The sequence below is a fragment of the Triticum aestivum genome, chromosome 2A (genome assembly GCF_018294505.1).
Source record: "Triticum aestivum cultivar Chinese Spring chromosome 2A, IWGSC CS RefSeq v2.1, whole genome shotgun sequence".
In the NCBI taxonomy this organism is placed as follows: Eukaryota; Viridiplantae; Streptophyta; class Magnoliopsida; order Poales; family Poaceae; genus Triticum; species Triticum aestivum.
Window position 1 is genome coordinate 19197881 of NC_057797.1, and position 18027 is coordinate 19215907.

The 18027-nt window shown below is 46.1% G+C and overlaps 2 protein-coding genes across 3 annotated transcripts in view; one reads left to right on the forward strand and one right to left on the reverse strand.

The window, feature by feature from the left end:
• Positions 1-2162, forward strand: part of LOC123187072 (beta-glucosidase 16) — a gene marked incomplete in the record, with an annotated part of 37280 nt that extends 35118 nt beyond the window's left edge. The window contains 6 exon segments of the mRNA XM_044598836.1: positions 1-186; positions 295-410; positions 550-811; positions 898-1000; positions 1134-1236; positions 1732-2162. Of these exon segments, the coding sequence (XP_044454771.1) occupies positions 1-186; positions 295-410; positions 550-811; positions 898-1000; positions 1134-1236; positions 1732-1939 (978 nt within the window).
• A 10908-nt stretch (positions 2163-13070) lies between these two features.
• LOC123187074 (uncharacterized) lies at positions 13071-16499 on the reverse strand. Of its 2 annotated transcripts, none has more exons than XM_044598838.1 (8): positions 16253-16499; positions 15414-15911; positions 15108-15288; positions 14693-14996; positions 14155-14227; positions 13971-14061; positions 13771-13850; positions 13071-13673 (listed from the first exon to the last, which is right to left on the reverse strand). In XM_044598838.1, exons 1-8 carry the CDS (start codon positions 16274-16276, stop codon positions 13404-13406), a joined length of 1521 nt encoding a protein of 506 aa, XP_044454773.1. In that variant the 5' UTR covers positions 16277-16499; the 3' UTR covers positions 13071-13403. The 2 variants fall into 2 exon arrangements, with proteins under 2 accessions (XP_044454773.1, XP_044454774.1); XM_044598839.1 differs by having other exon boundaries at positions 15414-15908; positions 16253-16496.
• Positions 16500-18027: the final 1528 nt, after the last annotated feature.

Below are 18027 nucleotides of genomic sequence, written 5' to 3' on the forward strand. Positions count from 1 at the left end.
ACGTTCAACGAGCCCAACCTGTTCACCAGGCTTGCATACGTGCTGGGCAAGTACCCTCCGGCACGCTGCTCCACGCCGTTCGGGACATGCAAGAGCGGGAACTCTCATCGGGAACCCTACGTCGCGGCTCATAACATGCTGTTGTCACATGCAGCCGCCGTCCACAACTACAAGAAGAATTATCAGGTGAGTGAACCCAACAAACTTGCTCTATCGTCGTTGAGGAGCGCCATTTCAGTGGATCTCAAAAGTAACGCCGCCTTGTTCTGATGCATGTGTGTGTGTGTGAATTAGGCAACGCAAGGCGGATCGATCGGTATCGTGATTGCGATGAAATGGTATGAGCCGCTGACGAATACCACGGAGGATATCCTGGCTGCGCGACGTGCCTTGTCTTTTGAGGTAGATTGGTATGTCCTCTTATTTATTCACCTTAGCACAAGTGCAACAACTAGTATGAGAATGTTCATATCAGCTTTACATAGTTGTGCCACAAAAAAAAACTATTAGCACTACGGTCTTTTTCAACGTTTATTTTTTCTTCTTCAGGTTTTTGGAGCCGATATTCTTTGGTGATTATCCCAGAGAAATGCATGAGTTGTTATCATCCAACTTACCAAAGTTCACCTCAGAAGAGAAGATCTTACTGCAGAAGAACAAGGCGGATTTTATCGGTGTAAACCATTACACGACAATTTATGTCAAGGATTGCATCTCTTCTCCGTGCGACCTCAAGGCTTATGAGGCTTATGAGGCGAATGCACTAGTCCTAGCTACAGGTGAAAGAGATGGCGTTGCAATTGGGAAACCCGTAAGAACTGCTTCGATTTCTCAGTGTCGCCGTCCTGTACATACTCTTCTTCTCTTTGTCACACAAGTTCGTATATATGGTTGCAGACTGCATTCGATGGTTACTATGATGTTCCAGAGGGCATGGAGCGGATCGTCAAGTATGTTAATCAGAGATACGAGAACACACCTATCTATGTTACTGAAAATGGTGAGTGGCAATGGGCTCACGAATTCGCAATGCATTCTGTAAACTCGCTGAAGATCGAGAAGCTTCTAGTGCCTTCTCATTTGCTTCCATACGTTCACAATGATCATGTGTTATCTTACGCTTTTTTTTTCAGGTTACTCGCAATACAGTAATAACACTATGGACGAATTGATCAATGACGTTGAAAGAGTGAACTACCTACATGGTTATCTCACATGTCTCTCTTCAGCGGTCAGGTGACGTGCAACCCACTACTCGAATCTCGAACTTTGCCTAGTGTCAGGTTGTTTGCCGAGTGCATTTTGTCGGGTACTAGAAAAACATGACATTTGCCAAGTTCCATGAGGAAAATACTAGGCAAAAGGAGAGACTTGACAAATTGCACGTTTGTCAAGTTTCTGCCATGTGGCACTCGGCAAATACATGGTTTGCTCGAGTTCCTGCCACATGGCAGTTGGCAAACACCCCCCCCCCCCCTTTTTTTTCCTTTTTTTACTTCCTTCTTTTGTTTCTTATCTTTTGTACATTGTTTGTTTTACTTTTTTATTTTATTCTCTATTATTTGTTCTATCCTTTATTTTATTTTATTTTGTTTCCCCATATATATTTCCTTTTTATAGTAATTTTAGGCATGCCCGTTCAAAAAGTATCCTACAAAGCATGCTTATTGTTTTCATTTGTCTGCAACTCTGCAGATTTTGAAAGTGTTAACTCTTTTCTGACGCTTACAGGAAAGGAGCAGACGTGCGTGGGTACTTCGTATGGAGTATCATCGACAACTTCGAGTGGACTTTCGGTTTCACGGTAAGGTTCGGGCTGTATCATGTGGATTATGAAACGCAGAAGAGGACTCCAAAGATGTCGGCGAAGTGGTACCGAGACTTCCTCATGGGCTCTAGGCCGACCGACCAGGTGCAGACGCTAAGAGCAGATTTGTGATAGTTGCCGCCATCACTGTCGGATCCAGTTAGCCATAAAAAGAAACTGTTAAGAAAAAATGTTTGTTTACTTGCTTATCTTGAAGATCTCTAATGGCATTTTTACATACTCCCTGCCCTGGACAAGAGCAGAGCAGAGCCATATGCCTGACATAGTTTGTACACTATGACACATGCTACTGAATCCTCTTTCAGGAGCTGCTATTTAGCATTGTACGTAGTTCCTTGCAACGTGCTGCAACAAAAAACTCAGAAAGATTTTGCATCCAGACCATAGGCTGGATGCCGGAGCCGTCTGCTGCTACTGTGCGACACGTGGTAGCCTGCGTGTGCGGCACAGCTGAGCTGGGGCCATCGTCCTCGACCTGAGCACCTCGATGATGATGAGTTGCCGATCATCCCCACGCGAAACCCGCGAAGGTGGCCAGGATGATGGATAGCCTGCAGATGCAGCTGAAACATACAAACAGTTCCCAGACATCAGCATTTGCATCTTAAGTCGTTCAAAACTTCAGGCGGTGTGAGCAGAGTATGCTCTGTTTTGCTTGCATATCTGTAGAACAAATGAGTGAAGAACACAACAAAGAGGAACTGGATCGCCGCGTATATCCACACGTACTGCACATACGTGCATTTTCAAGTTAGTTACCGTTGCAATGAGGGTTTTCTCATGGCAGTTCATATCAAAAATTTCAGTCTGTGTTCTGAGGTGGACGGTGGTCAATGTGATTTTCCAACCAGGCCTTCCCCTTTCCAGCAATTGCTCCAAGAAGAAAAAAATATGCGAGGATGCTTATGATCACAAGGACAGGTGTCCCATGCCACAGCCTGAGTAATAAAATGGCAAAAGAATCACCATCAGGTTGCATAATTCTATGACTGTACTAGGTGTTAGTAATATACTATTAACACACATCATTCCAGTTCCAGAGTAATTCTATGTTGATCTGTCACAAAGTAGGTAAGATTAGCAGCATGCAAACTTGCTCTTCTCAAAGCAGGAAGTCAAACTGTCGATATAATACTACAAAGTCCCTCTCCAGGGTATCACAGGTGTTACCTGACCTGACTCAATACGAGGAACACAAACTTCACAAGTAAGAAACAGCAAGAATTGTGTGTGTTCTGTCAACAACTCAACCTACCCGTACCGGACGTATCGCGAATTCGCGCCATGTTGCATGTTTGAAGGAATCCTCTGTTTTTGTTATGATGCAATCAAATAGACTAAAATATATAGGATTGAGATGAGCGTGACATTCCAATACAATGTTTTTCATGTTCACATGTTTATAGAATCCAAAGAGTCCCCAAACGTGGGTTATGCGTGACGAAAGTTATTCATATTAAAAAAAAATGGAGGTACAAATTTTAAGTCACATAACTTATGTTTTGTCGGTTGAATTAGCGGTCAAAGTTAGTGTCAAAGTTAAATTTTGAAATAGGAGTATTTCTAAAAGGCTTTCTTCCTCTGCACGGCACGAAAGTCGTGCTCGCGCACCAGCTTCTTGGACCACACGTGGTCATTCCGATTCTTCCCTTTTACCAAAGGAGTTCAGAAATTATCTGAACCTATCTGTGGACCTACCTTCCTCAACTGTCAGTGTCTAGAGTTATAGGGAGAATAAAATCGTAAGGCATGTGTTACATATAGGGGTATCTGTGCTAGTGTGCTGATGGGTACTGTTCATGCATCCAATTCATTCAGCCGAGAAAACGACTGTGACAAGTGCCAAGGAAAAGATATGAATATGAGCACAAGTGCCAAGGAGAAGATATGAATATCAGTACACTGAAAGGAAATGTTGAGAGGAAATTATTGTTCCCTACACTCTTGAGCTGCAGTATATTATCACCTATCTCTTGTGACAATCAGCAGCAGCCAATATGTGTGATTAAGACATGCCAATTGAGAAAAACAGTTCATTTACTTGCTTATCTTCAAGATTTCCAGTGGGATTTACGTAATCCTGCCCTAGACAAGTGCAGAGGGTTGATAGGTTACATTGGTAGTAGTTGGTGCTCTGCTGTTCATCTTTGGGCTACTACCCTGTTGTAAACAGTTCATTTGAACCCTGCAAACTTTACCAAAGTTGTAATAATTCCATTGCAGTTACTTTCTGGTTGTGGCCGAGAGCTGTTAAATATTGGATTTGGTGGCTGTTTGACTCTGCTTTTAATGAAGTTGGGTTGAGGGAAACCCCTTTGATTTAAAAAAGGACAAATGCAGAGCAGAACAGAGAGCTTAGCCATATGCCTGACATATTTGGTACACCATGACACATGCTACGGAATCCTTCTTCAGGACATGAGGAACACAAACTTCACAAGTAACAAAAACCAAGAATTTTATGTGTTGTGTCAACAACTCAACCGGACGTATCGCAAATTCGTGCCAGCGTTGCCTGTTTGAAGGAATCCTCTGTTTTTCCTATGATGCAATCAAAGAAACCAAAATACATAGGATTGAGATGAGCATGACATTCCAATCCTATGGTTTTCATATTCCCATGTTTTTGGAACCTCTGTAAATCAAAGAGTCCCCAAATGTGGGTTATGCGCGACGGATGTTATTCGTATTCAAAAACAGTTTTTGGTGGTATAAATTTGAAGTCACATAACATGTGTTTTTGTCGGTTGAATTAGCGGTCAAAGTTTAGTGTCAGAGTTAGATTTTGAAATGGAGTATTTCTAAAAGGTTTTCTTCCTCTGCACGGCACGAAAGTCGGTTGAATTAGCAGTCAAAGTTAGATTTTGAAATGGGAGTATTTCTAAATGGTTTTCCTTCTTTGCACGGCATGAAAGTCGTGCTTGCGCACCAGCTTCTTGGACACCACACGTGGCCATTCCGATACTTTCCTTTTACCATAGGAGTTCGCAAATGTTCGGAACCTATCTGTCAGTGTCTAATGTTATATGGAGAATAAAAACTTAAGGCCTGTGTTACATATAGGGGGTATCTCTGCTTCATGGCTACTGTTCATGCATCCAATTCAGCCGAGAAAACGACTGTGACAAGTGCCAAAGAAAGATATGGATACCAAATGTTTGATATGGCACGTTGAAAGGAAATATTGAGAGGAAATTATTCATCCGAGAAAACGACTGTTCATGCATCAATGTATGTTGTCACCGAATTTTGTATCAAAATTTGAAACATTACTGGAGATACGAAATGAAAAATTTGACATCAATGTGATAACGGGTCAAATCCAAAGCCTAACTTGTGTTACATGCTATTCAGTGTCGAATTTGTCTTCTTTTCAAACAATATTTTGAATCTTGACTCGAAATTTTGTGACAACATATATTATTTTTGTGCGAATGCGCTATTTTTTTAAAGAGTTTTCTGAACATTTTAAAATGTGCTATGGGAATTCGGTGCACCAGATGCACTACAAGCACCGGTGCACCAGATATTCTCCCCCTGCAGCAGCCCGGACTGTAACGCCCCAGATGCAACTTTCCATATTCGTAACTCCAACTCTTGCCTTTTCCGGAGATGCGATATGATATTTCCTTCGTGGTTGGGTTTTTGTTTTTGTTTTGCATTTTGTTCTTGTCTTGCATCTCATCTCTTTGCTTCATGTGCATTGCATCATGGCATCTTGCACCCCTTTTTAAAACTCAAGTATAAACCGTATGGATCTTCGGTCCATTTAAACCGAGAGTATTCACATGGTGAATTCTCTTTATAACATATCCTCCCAATATTTTAGGGAGCTATATTAATTATTCCATTTATTTGGAATTAACCATAACACACTTGCAAAATAATTCCCATGCCTATTCCTCTTCGAGTTTGACCTTCAAATCTTGTCCACAATTCTTTCTCCATTTATCGAGGCTCCTCCTAATTTCTCAACATTTTTGGACACTCCTAAAACCTCGTCCTAATTCAAACCATTTGAATTAAATTCAAATGTGTTTGAATTCAACTTCACACGCGTGCCCACTTTTATTTTTCCTTGATCAAGCTCATTTTTGCGAGTCCGCGAAAATTATCCCCATGCCCAGATTCCACACCTAACTTCTCTTTCTTTTCTTTCTCTTTTTCTGTTTTGTTTTAAATAGAAGATAAGAGAGAGGGAGAGCAGCCCAGCCAAGATCTCAGGCCGGCCCAGTTGGCCCAAGGCCCCGTCCGCTCCCTATCTAACCCTAGCCCGCTCAACCTCTCTCTGCCCGATCCCCTCTCTCCCCATCGTCCTCCTCCTGCGCCGCACACCCAGAGAGGAGCGAGAGATGCCCACTCGCTCGATCCCCCCTCCTCTCGCGAGATCTCCCCTTCATCCTCTCCGCCTCCGCCGCCCTGGCCCGTTCCTGGCCGGAACCCGCCGGCAGGGCCCCGTCCCCACCTCCGACGCGCCAAGCTCGCCGCCTCCCTCCATGGTTCGCCGCGCCCTGCTTCCTCTCCTCGCCGTTTCCCTCCCCCATCGCCGTCTTCGGCAGGAGCAGGAGCCCCCATGTCCGCCCCAAGCTCCTTAGGAAGCCGCGCCGCCCGCCTCTGACCACAACTCCGGCGAGATCCAGGCAGCCCCGCGCCTCTGCCTCCTCTGTGCTTGCCCCACTGCTGCCGTGCTGCTCCTCAACCGCACGCCCTTTGCCGCCTCCTCCGCCGCTGGCGACCACCAGGAGCTCCGCCACGCCTCGAGCTCCATCCCGCGAGCAGCAGCTCCAGTTTGAACCTTGCTCTTGTTGGTCCTGCCTTCCCATGGCCCTGAACCCCCACTGCTACTGAGGGCACCATGTCCGCAAACCCTGCTGCCGACGCATGCTACCAGTTCGTTCTGCCTTTTTGAACTCTGTCAACCAAAGCCTTTTTGTGATGTTCTGTCTTGGATCCCGTCAAGACCGCCTCAAGTTCGACTACGGTGTGCTGCCCCGACCAAGACCGCAAGTACCTGACGACCCCCGGAGACCTTGGATATGCCAAGTTCCTTTCCGAACGTGTACGACTACATATCCGTGGGCGTCAAGTTCCTCTACGAAAACGAGTACCACTACCGTCGCCTTGTACCACTACTTCCACTACCGTCGCGAGAACGACTACTTCCACTACGGCCTGTGTACCACTACTTCCTTCGACGAACTTGATCCGTTCCGAAAATACACGCTTCAAAGGTATAACTGCTGAGAACGATGACCCGTGGACGAATGTGTGTTGTCTGAGATGTACCATAAGCTTGCACCGTGCCCGTTTGCTTCATGCACGTTCCTCCTCGTTAGCCATGCCGTCGTCCCGTGGGAACCCGGTAGTCGGGAGCACCACACCATCTCTAGCATGTTTCGCACATCTCCTTTTGCACCGGTATCTTCATGAGCTACCGGAACCGATATGTTGCCGTGGCACCATTTTCGAATTCGTTGCCGTGGCACCCCTTTCGTTCCGCCATGGTGACCAAATGCTTCATAATATGCTCATGTTAACATTTTCATAAAATTGCATAAAACTTGAAATTGTCATCCGCATCATGATAACAACATTTAAAATGCTTAAAGTTGTTGTTTGCATTTATTTTGCTCAAATGCCATGGTAAAATGATTTAATTCATATCTAATTAACCGTAACTTCGATTTTATTAAACTTTATATGTAAATGGGGTAGAAAAATGCATAGAATAACTTGGTTCACTTTATTTTCCGGTTTAACAACAATAAAATGATGTTTAGGGCAGAACAGTACCAAATTCATATTATGCATATGAGGATTACCGGAATTGTTGTTTCTTATTTCCGGCCTCATTTAAACTTGCCTAAATAGTTAGTTTACTTATGCTTCACCTCTTGCCATGTTTAAAAAATATTTAATATTGTTGGGTACATAATCGAGAGAGAACTAAATAATTGTTGTGGTGTTTTGTTAATATGCAACTCGTTGCATATTGGGCTCCACTTAATTTGTAGTTTTGTTTGTGCATTTTGCCATGCCATGCATCTTAAACCGGACATGCATCATACTCGTTTGTGCATCATGCCATGTGTTTGTGCTTGTTGGTTTACTATGTTGTTTGCTTCTTTCCGGGTTGCTTCTCTCGTTAGCTTCGGTTTCGTTCCGGAGTTGTGAGGATTCGTCCGACTCCGTCCGTTTGTCTTCTTCATGGACTCGTTCTTCTTCCTTGCGGGATCTCAGGCAAGATGACCATACCCTCGAAATCACTTCTATCTTTGCTTGCTAGTTGCTCGCTCTTTTGCTATGCCTATGCTGCGATACCTACCACTTGCTTATCATGCCTCCCATATTGTTAAACCAAGCCTCTAACCATCCTTGTCCTAGCAAACCATTGTTTGGCTATGTTACCGCTTTGCTCAGCCCCTCTTATAGCGTTGTTAGTTGCAGGTGAAGATGAAGTTTGTTCCTTGTTGGAACATGGAGATGTTGTTCCTTGTTGGAACATGTTTACTTGTTGGGATATCACAATATATCTTATATTATTAATGCATCTATATACTTGGTAAAGGGTGGAAGGCTCGACCTTATGCCTGGTATTTTGTTCCACTCTTGCCGCCCTAGTTTCCGTCATATCGGTGTTATGTTCCTGGATTTTGCGTCCCTAACGCGGTCGGGTGATTTATGGGACCCCCTTGACAGTTCGCTTTGAATAAGACTTTTCCAGCAAGGCCCAACATTGGTTTTACCATTTGCCTCACCACCACCTATCCCTTTTCCCTTGGGAGTCGCGCTCTCGAGGGTCATCTTTATTTAGCCCCCCGGGCCAGTGCTTCTCTAAGTGCTGGTCCAAACCGAGCGATGTCCGGCGCCCCCTGCGCAATCAGGGTCTATGCCAACCCGACGTTTGGCTCATCCGGTGTGCCCTGAGACCGAGATATGTGCAGCTCCTATCAGGATTTGTCGGCACTATCGGGCGGCTTTGCTGGACTTGTTTTATTACTGCCGAAATGTCTTGTAGCCGGGATTCCGAGACTGATCGGGTCTTCCCGGGGAGAAGGAATATCCTTCGTTGATCGCGAGAGCTTATAATGGGCTAAGTTGGGACACCCCTGCAGGGTTTGAACTTTCGAAAGCCGTGCCCGCGGTTATGTGGCAGATGGGAATTTGTTAATGTCCGGTTGTAGAAAACCCGAAGTTGATCTTAATTAAAATACACCAACCGCGTGTGTAACCGTGATGGTCTCTTCTCGGCGGGGTCCGGGAAGTGAACACGGTTGTTGGAGTTACGCTTGACGTAAGTAGTTTAGGATCACTTATTGATCATAGTTCTTCGATCGTGCTTTTGCCTTCTCTTCTCGCTCTCATTTGCGTATGTTAGCCACCATATATGCTAGTCGCTTGCTGCAGCTCCACCTCATTACCCCATCCTTCCTATAAGCTTAAATAGTCTTGATCTCGCGGGTGTGAGATTGCTGAGTCCTCGTGACTCACCAGATACTTCCAAAACCAGTTTGCAGGTGCCGATGGAACCGTGCAGGTGATGCACCCGAGCTCAAGGAGGAGCTCGACGAAGACCTTGTTCATTGTGTTGTTTCGTTCTAGTCGATCAGTAGTGGAGCCCAGTTGTGGTCGATCGGGGACCTTTGTCGCTTTTGGGGTTTCTTCTTTTATTTTGGCTCCGTAGTCGGGCCCTGATTGTATCTGTATGATGTAATGCTTTATTCATGTAATTGTGTGAAGTGGCGATTGTAAGCCAACTATGTATCTCTTTCCCTTATGTATTACATGGGTTGTGTGAAGATTACCTCACTTGCGACATTGCTTTCAATGCGGTTATGCCTCCAAGTCGTGCTTCGACACGTGGGAGATATAGCCGCATCGAGGGCGTTACACAGACCATGCATCGTCAGTGCCTTCCCTTTCACCAAGGGATCAGAAAATGTTCTGAACCTATCTGTGGACCTACCGACCTTTGTCAATTGTCAGCGTCTAAATTTCTAGGGAGAACATAAACCTGAGGCTTGGGTTGCATACAGGGGGTATCCTTGCTGAAACCTACTGTCCATCCATCCAAATAATTCAGCCCAGAAAACGACAAGGACAGATGCCAAGGAAAGATATGAATATCAGATGTTTGTCGTGGCACATTGAAAGGAAGAAAATGTTCAGAGGAATTTATCGCTTCCTCCTCATTTGTGCTACTATCATCTATCTCAAGTGACAATCAGCACATTAGCCCATAATGTTGTAGGCATGCTAACCAAGCAAAACAGTTTAACCAACCAAACGCGGGTTATGCGTGATGAAAGTTACACCGTTGAATTCGTATTCGAAAAAGATTTTCCGTGGTATAAATTTGAAGTCACATAACTTATGTTTTGTTTGGTTAAATTAACAGTCAAAGTTAAAATTTTGAAATGGAGGGAGTATTTCTAAAAGGTTTCCTTCTTCCGCAGGGCACGCTAGTCGTGCTCGCGCAGCAGCTTGGACCACGCGTGGCCATTCCGATTCTTCCCTTTTGCCATAGGAGATCAGAAATGTTCTGAACCTAACTGATTTGTCGACCTACTCCTCAACTGTCGCTGTCTAAAGTTATAGGGAGAATATTAACATGAGGCCTTGGTTACGTATACGTGGTATCTCTGCTGAAGCTTACTGTTCATGCATCCAATTCGTTCAGCCGAGAAAACGACAGTGAGAAGCCGATAGGCGCCAAGGAAAAGATATGAATATCTGCACACTGAAAGGAAATGTCGAGAGGAAATTATTGTTCCCTACACTCTTGAGTATGAGATTAACACACATCATTCTAATTCCAGAAGAAATTCTATGTTGATCTGTCACAAAGTAGGTAAGATTAGCAGCATGCAAACTTGTCCTCCTCAAACTAGGTTGCCAAACTGCCCATATAATACACTACAGAGTCCCTCTCCAGGGTATCACAGGTGTTACCTGACCTGACTCCATTCGAGGAACACAAACTTCACAAGTAACAAAACAGCAAGAATTGTGTGTGTTCTGTCAACAACTCAGCCTGAAGGAATCCTCTGACCTGACCTGACCTGACATGACCTGACCGGACGTATCGCGGATTCGCGCCAGCGTTGCCTGTTTGAAGGAATCCTCTGTTTTTCCTATGATAAACCAAAATATATAGGATTGATGAGCATGACATTCCAATCCTATGTTTTTCATATTCTCATGTTTATAGAATCCTGTGAATCAAAGAGTCCCCAAACGTGGATTAGCGTGACGAAAGTAATTCGTATTAAAAAAAAAAATTTGGTGATATGAATTTGAAGTAACATAGCTTATGTTTTGTTGGTTGAATTAGCAGTCAAAGTGAAGCAGGCAAAGTTGGATTTTGAAATGGGAGTATTTCTAAAAGGTTTTCTTCCTCTGCACGGCGCAAAAGTCGTGCTCGCGCACCAGCTTCTTGGACCACACGTGGTCATTCCGATTCTTCCCTTTTACCTAAGGAGATCAGAAATGTTCTGAACCTACCTGTGGACCTACCTTCCTCAACTGTCAGTGTCTAAAGTTATAGGGAGAATAAAATCGTAAAGATGTGTTACATATAGGGGGTCTCTCTGCTTGATGGCTACTGTTCATGCATCCAATTCACTGAGCCAAGAAAACGACCGTGACAAGTGCCAAAGAAAGATATGAATATCAGATGTTTGATATGTCACGTTGAAAGGAAATATTGAGAGGAAATTATTCATCCGAGAAAATGACCGTTCATGCATCAATGTATGTTGTCACAGAATTTTGTATTAAAATTTGAAACATTACTGGAGATACAAAATGAAAAATTTGACATCAATGTGATAACGGGTCAAATCTAAAGCCTAACTTATGTTATGTGATATTCAGTTTCGAATATGTCTTCTTTTTCCAAGCAATGTTTCGAATTTTGATTCGAAATTTTATGACAACATACATTGTTGTTGTGTGAATGTGCTATTTTTTTTTAGAATTTTCCGATCATTTTAAAATGTGCTACAGGAATCCGGTGCACCAGGTGCACTAGAAGCACCGGTGCACCGGAAATTCTCCCCCTGCAGCAGCCCGGACCATGCATCGTCAGTGCCTTCCCTTTCACTAAAGGAATCAGAAAATGTTCTGAACCTATGTGTCGACCTTACCTTTCTCAATTGTCAGCATCTAAATTTCTGGGGAGAACAAAAACCTGAGGCTTAAGTTACATACAGGGGGTATCCTTGCTGTAATCCACTGTTCATCCATCGAAATAATTCAGCCGAGAAAACGACAAGGACAAATGCTAAGGAAAGATATGAATATGAGATGTTTGTTGTGGCACATTGAAAGGACATGTTCAGAGCCAGTAATGTAATAGTAGGCGTGCTAATTAAGCGAAACAGTTTAACCAACCAAACGTGGGTTATGCGTGACGAAAGTTACACCACTGAATTCGTATTAAAAGATTTTCCGTGCTATAAATTTTAAGTCACATGACTTATGTTTTGTTTGGTTAAATTAACATCAAAGTTAAGTCATGTTTTGTTTGGTTAAATTAACAGTCAAAGTTAAGTGTGAAAAAGAAGTCCAATGTTAGATTTTGAAAAGGGTGCGCCACTCGTTCACTGAAATGGAGGGAGTAAGTATTTTCAGAAGGTTTTCTTCCTCGGCACGGCTCACAAGTCGTGCTCATGCAGCAACTTGACCACGCGTGGCCATTCAGATTCTTCCCTCTTACCATAGGAGATCAGAAATGTTCTGAACCTAACCTATTTGTCGACCTACTCCTCTACTGTCACTGTCTAAAGTTATAGGGAGAATATTAACGTGAGGCCTGGGTTACGTATACGGGGTATCTCTGCTGAAGCTTGCTGTTCTTCAGCCGAGAAAACGACTATGACAAGTGCCAAGGAAAAGATATGAATATCAGCACAAGTGCCAAGGAAAAGTTCAGAGGAAATTATTGCTTCCTACACTCTTGAGCTATCATCTACAGTATCTCTTGTATCAATCAGCAGCAGCCAATATGTGTGATAAGACATGCCAATCAAGAAAAACAGTTCATTTACTTGCTTATCTTCAAGATTTCCAGTGGGATTTACATACGCCTGCCCTAGACAAGTGCAGAGGTTTGATAGGTTACTAGACGCCCATTTGAACTCTGCGAACTTTGCCGAAGTTGTGATAATTCCGTCGCAGCTACTTTCTGGTTGCGGCCGAGAGCTGTTGAATGTTGAATTTGGTGGCTGTTTGACTCTGCTTTTAATAAAGTTGGGGCAGGGGAAACCCCTTTTTGATTCAACAACAAAAAAACGAAAAAATACAAGTGCAGAGCAGAGCAGAGAGCATAGCCATATGCCTGACATACTTTGTACACCATGACACATGCTACTGAATCCTTCTTCAGAAGCTTCTATCTAATCTAACAACTGTACTTCCTCACCACATGCTGCAACAAGAAACTCAGATTTTGCATCCAGACCATGAAAAAACTTGCAGACAACCTCTTTGTTCTACCATTTATACAGTACAAGGGTCCCAAGCTCTCAAGCACCAACCAACAGAACATAGCCACAAACTAAACTACATATGTTTATGCTTGAGGGACTGTGGGATTCTCGACATCGCCGCTGGCATTGCGCTGTATCTCATCGGCGGCTGACGGCTGGCCTGAAGGCTCACCGGACGCTGGGGCCGTCTGCTGCTGCTGCGCAACACGTGGTGGCCTGCGAGCGTGGCGCGGCTGGGCCGGGGCCATCGTCCTCCACCTCAGCACCTCGATGATGATGGAGTTGCCGATCATCCCCACGCCGAAACCCGCGAAGGTGGCCAGGATGATGGATATCACAGCCTGCAGATGCAGCTGCAACAAACAAACAGTTCACAGACATCAACACTTGCACAATAAACCCTTCAGAAACTTCAGGCAGTGTGAGCAGAGTATGCTCTGCTTTGCTTACATATCTGTAGAACAGATGCGTGAAGAACACGACGAAGAGGAACTGGATCGCCGCGTAGATCCACACGTATCTCCTCGCCACTGCAGATACACGCAATTTCAAATTAGTCACAGTCGCAATGAGGGTTCCATCAAGGCAATCATATCAAAAATTTCAGTATGTGTTCTGAGGTGGACGGTGGCTAAATGATGTAGTAGTACCCATGCTTGTTGTGGTGAGTGATGAGAAGAGGCCTAGGATACACGAGAAGGGCAGCGATATCGCCAGGGCGGCGAAGCCGTTATGCGCAACCTATGAGACACCAGAAACAAAAGAATTTATCGACATCTCGATCATATGTAAGGAAGTTCTATAAGTAATCAGCAAGAGAAGGAGATGGAATACCAGCAACTGCTCCAGGAAGCAGAAGTATGCCAGGATGCTGATGACCACAAGGATAGGTGTCCCATGCCACAGCCTGATTAACAACATGACAAAAGGAATCACACGTTAGGTTACATAAATCATTGACTATACTATGTTTAATTATAATAAACTATAAGCAGTTTAGCACACATCATTCCAAGTCTAGAAGAAATTCTATGTTGATCTGTCATGAAGTAGGTAAGCTCAGCAGCATGAAAACTTGTTCTCTGTAACCGTACCAGGCATGGTTAGTATACTATTAGCAGTTTAGCACACATCATTCAAACTCTAGAAGAAATTATACGTTCATCTGTCACAAAGTAGGTAAGATCAGCAGCATGAAAACCTGTTCTCCTCAAACTAGGTGACCAAACTGCCCATAAAATACTCCCAAGTCCCTCTCCAAGGCATCACAGGTGTTACCTTACCGGACCTCCAAATGAGGAACACAAACATCTCAAGTAACAACATATACAAATTGTAATGTTTGTTTTGTCAACATTTGATTTGATCCTACCTGTACCGGACGTACCGCGGCCCGGTGGCGCGGCTCGCGTCGCCGGCGCCGCGCGTGCTCTGGACGCGTAGCAGGGTGACGGGGAGGTTCTGCACCTCCTCCTTGCACACCTCGCAGGTCCTGGTGCCCTTGATGCCGAACCACTTGAGCGCGCAGTCGGTGTGTGCCAGCGCGAGCTCGCCCCTGCAGGAGCACTCCAGCTTCATGGCGCCGCCCCCCTCGGACAGCTCCACCATGCAGATCCGGCACACCGCCTCCTCCTCCGCGATGTCCTCCCCACGGTCGTCCTCCGCCTCTCCGGCACCTGCATGAAGCAGCTAGACGGCATAGCAATTAGCACCTTGTACAGCAACTGTATGTGACTGACTGAATTCAGAGTGAATGTTGGAGAGTGATGTGATGTGCATCCACCCACCTGGGTCTGTGGGGACTATGTCCGGCACGGCATTGCTGGTGGCGGCGGGGGCTCGCGGCGTGGAGGGGACGACGCGGTACACGCCGCCGAGCGAGTTCATCCGCTTCATGCTCTTGGCCGAGCTCAACTTCTTCATGTTCATGGGGAGGGACTGCGAGCGGTGCATGCCCGTCTTGTTGTCCTGCCACCACCGACAACAGAACCAAAAAAGTTCAGATAAAATTCAGCAACGAAGATGATAATCTCAGCTCACGGTCATCATCATAGTCCCAACAAAGGAAAACAAAGCCAAATCAAAATGCTTACGGCGGCGACGGCAGGAGCTGTGGGCGGCGTCTTGTCGGCGGCGTGCACGGAGGCCGCCAGGGCGTGGTCCACCGCCGGGAGCGAGGCCGTCCTGGCGATCCTTCCGCTGAAGAGCCTGGATAGGGACGCCTCGTAGCCTCTGACGGACGACTTGAAGCTGCCCCCTCCCGGCAGGAGGCTCCGCACCGTCTGCCGCAGCATGAAGGACGGCGTGCGCTGCGGCGCCGGGGCCTTCGCCGGGGCACCGTTCTTGCCGGAACCTGAACCAGAACCCGGCGTTCTGCTGGCGGTGGAGCCCGGTGTTGTTGCTGCTACGGCTTCTGCCTCGGCTGCCGCCGTCGGTGTGAGGGGGGCGCTTGTCGTCGCCGGGATGTCGATGGAGAGGTGCGGCGGCCTCTTGGGCTGCTGGTCGTCAGGCGCAGGTGCAGGGCCTCCTCCTCCTCCGACTCCGTGCATTGGATTTGTGATGGTAGCACTACTACCGCTGCTGCTGCTCTGCTGCAAACCGAAGAGCAAGAAGATGAAGCAGAGTAGTAAGGCTTGAGCTCATCAGCTGTAAACAGCGCGAGGAGACACGCAGGTGAAGTGACCAACTAAGATGAGCACACACGCATGATGCATGGAGCGGTACCACTACCGGCCAGTGACCAACCATATGGCCATGGAGAAGAAAAGAAGAGGCAAGCAAGCAAGCAACCACATGCTCTGCTTTCAGTTTCGCCCACCGGCTCACTGAACCCCGGCCTCGGACAGCAAGAAAGCGGCAGCGGTACACGAAACGAGGAGGAGGAGCAGGAGGAAATTAGTTCGATTCGAAGTAATAGCAGCAAGCAAGTCACCTGCTCCATCCGCGGGGAATCCATGGCGGCTCCTGGACCAGAGCCGTGGGTTGCTCAAGAACACACTCCTCCGGTTGGTTTGAAATGGTGGAAGTCTAATGGAGGGGAGGAGGAGGGCGGCGACGATTGGGGTATGGCCTCTGGTAGTGGCGCAGGCGATTCGGTTGGCAGCGGGGGGCGGTGGTGGGATGTGACCGGGCGGGGCCATAAATAGGGGAGGTTGGGCCGGGCGAGTGGAGAAGAAGACGCATAGGCACAAGCAGAGCTGACGGGAGAGATGAAAAGGTTCGGGCGGATCTTCGTCGCCGTACTTTTTGGCGTCGTCGTCGTACTGGGCTACCTAGTGGCGACGCGTTACTGTTTTTGTTGGAACGGCCACGACCTACGAGCGAGTAGCGAGCACATGGCACGACGCTTCCGACCTCTCAGTGAGTGACCAGCAGAGGAGAGGAGAGGAGTGAGGAGGAGTACCTCGGCTGCTTTTGGCGGGCAGCCATGTCAATTCCCATCCCATGTGCGAGGTCACCGGCTGGCTGGCTTCCGGACGACGATGTGGACTTGTCGTGGCGGCACGCTCTCCGGAGCACACACACTTGCGCCTTTTAGTTTCTTCTTTTCTTTTTTGCGAGAAACCTTTTAGAACTGGAGTTATTTTTCATGTCATGTTTCTAGAAATTCACAAAAAATCCAAATCATGCGGTACATATAAGCGCAGACTATGAGCATCTCCAACTTTTCCGTCAGAAAAAGCGTCTCCACCTGGACGGGGCTAATTTGGCCCCTTATTTGTGTGTTTGCTTTGAGTTCTCATTTGTTTGTGCGTGCAGCCATGACTCCCAAATTATCCGGTAATTGATGGAATAAAAAAGAGAAAAAAGAAACAAAAATAAAGTGGTTTATGATGTTTGTGATTGATGATGCGATCTACCCGAACACCCTATATGTTTTTACTCTACAGTCATCGCTACCAAGAAAGAAAAGGCTCCGGGGTTTCCTCCTAGGGTTCTGTCGCCGCCAGTTTTCTTCGCCTCTGGGTGTGTTCTCGCACTGGTGAGGTGAGGGAACCCCTGATCTGGGTTGTCTGTTTAGTCTAGAGCCACCTTGGCTTTAGTTAGAATTAAGCGTAAGTGTCTGGCTGGCGGTGGCGAGGGATGTTGGCATCAACGACGACGAATAAGTCCTCCTCATCATGTCCTCATTACGGCAATGCTCTCTGGCAAAGGCGGGGGACGTGTAGAGCTCTAGCCACAACCCGATCATGGGCCTTGTTTTTGCCTTTGTGTTTGTCTAGGTGATCAGCGACGCCTATGGATGGGATGGTGTCACATCGTGGTTCGTTCTCCGGTTCCTTCTCCATCCGATGAACCTCAATCACATGGTGCTCCCTTGGTGACTTGCGACCCTCCTCTGCCCGGGTCTTCCTTGGTGCCAGCTTCTCCGGGATGACAATATGCCTAGATTGTGAATGTCGACGACCTCTGGTCTACATCGATGACTTTCTGACTGCTGCTTAGAGCATCTTCAATAGATTATGCAAATTTGGAGATGTAAAAGTGGGTGTTGTATAATTTACATCATTAAAAAGTTTTTTTTACATCTTGAGAAAATAGTCAACTCCAACAGATGATGTATATCTGGTGATTTAAAACTCTAATTCCATCAGATGGTGTAAAAACGGCTAACGTCCGTGTAGCAACCGCTGTACAGTAGCAATTCAGCCGCACTCCAGCCGCATAGTTTAAAATAAAAACATCCCAAAATGAAACTTAAAATTT